Source organism: Parasteatoda tepidariorum, chromosome 7 (assembly GCF_982258835.1).
Source record: "Parasteatoda tepidariorum strain Cologne lab strain chromosome 7, Ptep-v5.0, whole genome shotgun sequence".
Lineage (NCBI taxonomy): Eukaryota > Metazoa > Arthropoda > Arachnida > Araneae > Theridiidae > Parasteatoda > Parasteatoda tepidariorum.
In genome coordinates this window covers 81,204,738-81,210,737 of record NC_141761.1, presented here as the reverse complement: position 1 = coordinate 81,210,737, position 6,000 = coordinate 81,204,738, and the positions used below count along the sequence as shown (strand labels likewise).

Below are 6,000 nucleotides of genomic sequence, written 5' to 3'. Positions count from 1 at the left end.
TTTTTGAATTTCATAAGACTCAAATTAGTTGAAAATTATTATTTGTTAGAAATTATAATCACAAAAGTGTCATTTCATTTTAACAATGCTTGATTGGGAAAAATAAGTTTAGTTTAATATTTTTGTAAAATGTTATTCATTAGCTTGTGACAGTTCTATTTAATATACAATAAATTACTGAAAATCAAAATAAAAAGTTTAAGTAAAAGTATTTATGCTGTCTCACCTTATACCTGCAATATTACAGCTTTGGATTGTATTTTGTCAATTCTTAATAGAAATATATAGCTAAAAAAAGCAATATGATAGCAAAGAATTAAATTTAAATCTTTCTGTTATTAAACTATTCTGCAAAATAATATTGGTGATCCAATATTTTGTTTACTCCTTTTTTTTTTATCCCTAGCTCTGTAATATTTCTCCACTGTAATTTAAAATTCTTTCCTTTGACTTGCTCAAATATAACATGTTTATGATTAAAAAAAAAAATTAAAAATAGTTTATTCTGCTTGTAAACTAATGGGTTCGCATGCACATATACAAATCTAAATTCATTAGAAAAGATTCCTACACTCAAACGTGCAACTTGCAGAATTTTGCGAGAAACTCCTGATTTCAGACTTCATCTCTCGCCTTCTGAAATCTAACTAAATTTCCCTAGAATTTTTGCTGATTACAGGGACCAACTAAGCATTACCATTTGCTGATGAAACGCCATTTTTTTCTTTAATAGGTAAGTTCATGATATTATTGTACTGTTCTATTTATAAATCCTTTCTTCAATCCTTGACCATTGCTTGGGGATCATTCATTAATATTTTCATGTGGATCCAGAGCAGTTAGCAAACACAGAACTTCACTCTGAAATTTTCGTCTTTATAGATTTGATTTAATATATATTAAAATTAATTATGATATTAAAATCACAAGAGTTTGTACCTAAGTGTCAGTCCACTAATTGCATTAAATATTTTTAGCATTTCATTGTCTTATTTTCCTGGATTTGCTGTTTAAACTTGCAGTACTCAAGACTAATTTTATGGAGAAAAAAAAATGCAAAGATTATTCGAGGCAAAATTTTAAAAAGGTATAAATTGAAGGACCTTTCACTTATTTCATACTAAGCAAATGCAATAGGAAATCTTATCTGACTCAAATTTGTCATAAAAACAATTTGATTCATCTCTTTATCATTTGATTTTAAAAACATTTGAAATTAACAATTCAGTAATCTCGGATTTATAAATATAAGAACCATATAATAATGTTTCGCTGCAATTACTTATTTTTATTTCAAAATTATTAAAAATATTTTTCAATCCTTTGATTAGAAAAGTATTGAACCAAATTTAATAGCGGTCATTCAATAATTTACATTTGTAATATGAATTCATTTATGTCTTTGTTCACATATTGTCTACACATCTTTAGCAATTCAATATGATCAAAAATATTAATCTTATAAATGCGTTTATTTAGTATACATTTATAAAAAATTTTAATGAATTCTGACAAATACATCTAATGACTTTTTTTAATAAAAGAAAGTGACAGTAATTTTGAAATTAAATTAATATTTTTATGTAATTGAATATAGTAATTATCAATTAAACTATGATTAAACATATTTTAAAAGTTATGTATAAAATGTTTTTATGGTGGTAAATAAAATCTAAAATAGAGTTCATTGCCAAAAAAAAAAAAAATTTATTATCATGACTAAGTAAAAATGTTGATTTGATTTGGTAAATTTATAAGAAAGATTTTCAATAACAAAAAATTCATTGTTGCACTTTTTTTAAGTGCTTAAAATCATATTTCAAGTACTTAAAAAATGCTAAAAGCTGCTTTTTTTTTTTTTTTTTTTTTGTGAAAAAAAAATTGACTATGCCTCCTTTTAATAATATTTCATATCCATCATATTTTTGTTATTTTCTTAAAGAATTTTAAAACAAAAAATGTAGTAAAACTAATTTAAACATAACTACCTTTAATTTTTATAAATGTTTTTACATGAAAAACATTAATATTGAATATAAAAACGGATTAGCAATTCTTAATTTTTTTCATTTTGAATGCTGTATTAGTCTCAATGGTGTGCTAACAGATGAAAGACACAGTAAGGAGGTGAATAAGGTTTCTACAACTATGAAAATTAGATGACCGTTAAAGTAAATTCAAGTTAGCTCCCATCCTAAGCAAAAAGATACATCCTAACTATGTAATAACGAACTTAAAAATTAATTATCTCAAAGAAAAAAAAATTTCTTTTTTTCTATCATTTTAAGTGCAATAAAGAAAGCTGAGTTCCCCAACTTTTAAAAAAAAATCTATCCTAAGCTGACGTTTTATTCATCATATGGTGGTGACATCTAGTGATGAATTGAGCTTTTACCAATACGAACTCTTAGAACGATTTTATAAATCATTAAAAATAGGGGATATAAATATAAGACTAAGAATTATGTATGAAACAATTAAACTGCGCATTGAATTATTTGCAATAAAAATAGATAAAGTATGTATCACGTTATTATTGTCTTTCAAAAACAGCTCAACAGAATAATCAAGTTTTAAAAACATTTTATTATAAATATAAATACAACAAACAGATGGCAGCACTAAAGGTTGCTTTTCTATTCATAACAATCATAGTTGAAAGGATTATTTTTTCTTATTCAAAGTTCTTTGTTTTTCAGCATGTTCAACAATTTTCTCATCAACTGAAAGTCCTTTACGTCGCCGTACACTATTCATATATTTCCTAGCTCGATTTTCAACATCTGCTTTTTCACCAAAATGAGTATATTCTTCCTCAGTGCGGGGAGTCCAAAATGGATCAACGTCCACAACCTAAAAATAAATAGTTATTATAAAAAATCACTAACAATAAAATTACAAATATAAGCTTATTTAAAAATTAAAACTTCTGAAAAATTTAAATTAAATGCCTGAAAAAAAATATTAGTAAGCATTTACAAATTCAGTGTTTCAAAACAGGCGTCAAATGCGAAAATACCAATTTAAGAAACGTTGTTTCATACATATATTTCTCTTACACGGTGACAAAGAAAATCCTCATTTCTTTTTCGCGTTGGAAACAAAGAATTGAAATATTAAGCGTGTGAGCTGTCATAAGCATGAAAGCGTAAACATACATGTTTACAAATTTCTGAGTGAAAATTCTCGCACGGACAACGAAAAGCTGAAACAAACTGAGCTATAAGTTGGAAGAATTGAAAAGTTAAAAGCGAATAGTTCATATTAACATACAAAATGTTTTATATTATGCTTATGCAGGTTTAATAATAATTTTATTAGTTGTTCTTGTTATTCATTGAAAAACAAGTATTCATTGTCCTATTTTGTTTTTTTTAAAAGCATAATAACCCATCATTGATCAAAAATTTAAATTTTTAAAGAGGAATTAGTTTTAAAGATTTTAATAGTTGATTTAAATTCTTAAGACTTCAACCTGGAACACATTTCAAATGGGCTTAACTTAGTAGCGAGCATGGTATGCAAAGCAAACCATATATAATTTTTAGCAATCTTTGGAGTTCCGGTGAGTCAGCGAACAAGGTTATAATAATGCTTTTCATTAATATTAAGCATTATAAAAATATTTTATTAGAGGTTTGATTGGTATTGATAAAAAATAGTCTGTTTTAAATAAAAATAAAATAAAACTATTCATTATTAGATTTTTGTCAAATCAGCATTTTATAATTTTTCTATCATAATTTCATTGAAAATTTTGTGGCAACAAATGAAAATGGGAAAAATGCAAGAAATTAACATATTTACAAGAGCATAATTATTTAACCTATAATTTTCATCTAGATTTATAACATACATACTAAAAGATAGAGTCGCATGGAAATAAGCCTCACTGCCATAACTAGGGGTTTACATATGGATTAGATAAAAGTTCAAACATCCCCCAAAACTGAAATAATGGCCCAAAAAAAAACTTTTTTTTCCAATAAAATAAGTTTGATAGCAAATATTTTTTTTGTTTAACTTCAATAACATTTAAGAAACATATTTATGAATTTACAATATGAATTTTTTAATCAAAATTAAGATAAAATAAAGTCTTAAACGTCTTATATTTTTAACTTCTTCTTTTATATTTTAAACTTTTTTTTACATATATTTATTTTGTAATCAGCACAAAAGCAGAAGGCTGTTATACCGTATCGATTTCAAGTTATTTTTCATTATTACATACACAATATAACCAAGTTAAAAGGTGCTAGAAACTATGCTTGTCAAAAAAAAAAATAAATAAATAAATAAGTAGGAGGGAGAACAAGCAAATTTATTCCGAATGTTTCTTTGAGAATATTGTCATTAGGTAAATTATTTTGCGGTAATTCAATTTATTAAAAACGATTCAAAAGAAATGTAAACTAGCAAAAAAGATTTTAACGCAATTCTTAAATAGTTATTCTGGTAAATTTTGTAATAAAATTAATGAAAAGGGTTGCAAACTATATTAATTACAAATTTGTGATTGTTTGTTAAGAAACGTGATATAATTTATGCAAAAATAAATTAAAACTCTTCCGGAATAAAATCCTGGAAACGGCCTCTCAGTAGATAAGTTTAGAAAAAATATCTAAATAATGAACTGTATTTTATTTTATAACATTCGTTGAACAGAAGACCCAATTTTTGGGTTTACGACCACTAATGTTGAAATCCGTAGCCTTGTAATTTTGAACCCAATCAAGAAAACAAGGGAACTCCTAGATCAAGTATTGGGAGAAATTTGCCGACGGAGAGGACTTTTTATTGGAACTAACCTGCATTTGAGTTTAATGGTGAGGAAAAACACGAAAACCTTCCACGGTTAGCCTGACGGCAAGGCAGCTGATCCATTTACTACTGAGGATAGTTAACATCAGCCATGTGGTCGGCGCGAGTAGGTAGCTAAATTCGTAACGATCAGCATTCAAACCTGGATCACCTCATTGGAAATCGAGATCTCTATCTCCTGATCTTTTAATTATGCATTTTATTTTATTTTACAACCGTCGTTGAACAGCCGACCCAGTTCTGGAATTACGATTACCAATGTTTTACTCCGTAGCCTTGCAATTTTGAACCCAATCTAGAAGACAACGGATCAGGTTTTGGACGACATTTGCCTTCGTGGAGGAGTTTTTGAAGGAACTACCTTGCACTTGCGTTACATGGAGAGGAAAAACCCCCACGGTTAGTTTGACGGCAAGGACTATAACCCATGATCCGTATACCACTGAGGATATTTAACGTCAGCACTGTGGTCAATGCAAGCCAGGTGCGGAATTCGAATCGACCAGTCATCGCTGGGATTCAAACCCGGTTCACCTCGTGGCAAGACCAGCTCTATATACCACGGCTCTTAATAATGCATTTGTAGTTATTTGTTAGGGAAAGAGATGCAAAAACACCCATTCATACGTTTATTAAAAAAAAAAAACGCATAAATTTGAACCCCTTCCGAAGTTACGGCCCCTCAGTAGACAATAGTAAAAAAAGTATGTTAATTGAGGATTCGTAATTGTTGGAGAGCATGATATGTCTAGAGCAGGGGTTTCCAACTGGCGGCCCGGGGGCCGCATCCGGCCCACGAAGCCTCTTTTTTTGTGCCCCGTGAACTAAAATATATTAGTTGTCATTTTTTGCGGACTATCTTCGTAAAAATTCTATATGGGTTTAAAATACTTCTCTCGTTAATAAAAACCTAATTTCTTCGTTTCTGTGAAATTTAACATGCCAACTGGGCAAAGAAATTTATTTTTCAGGTTTTGCATCCAAGAAAATATTTATTCAAATACAAAAATAATCGTGTATGTTGCTCTTTTTTATTTCATTTTATTTGTATTTTGTGAATCTAATTTAGTATGTGCGTATCAAAAATTTTCTCGAAGAAATTCTCCAATTTAACTTTTTGAAACCACTCATTTTGGACGAAAATATTTACACACACATTTGTACATTTTAAATTTA

At 28.1% G+C, this 6,000-nt stretch overlaps 1 protein-coding gene across 2 annotated transcripts in view; it reads right to left on the bottom strand.

Annotated features, from left to right (window-relative positions):
• Positions 1–2,566: 2,566 nt before the first annotated feature.
• LOC107444843 (elongation factor-like GTPase 1) overlaps positions 2,567–6,000 on the bottom strand; it is a 204,017-nt gene continuing 200,583 nt past the window's right edge. For both annotated transcript variants that reach the window (XM_087168143.1, XM_087168144.1), the window contains exon 24: positions 2,567–2,853. In XM_087168143.1, coding sequence (XP_087024269.1) covers positions 2,665–2,853 — 189 coding nt within the window. In that variant the 3' untranslated portion in view covers positions 2,567–2,664. The remainder of the gene's footprint in view (positions 2,854–6,000) is intronic.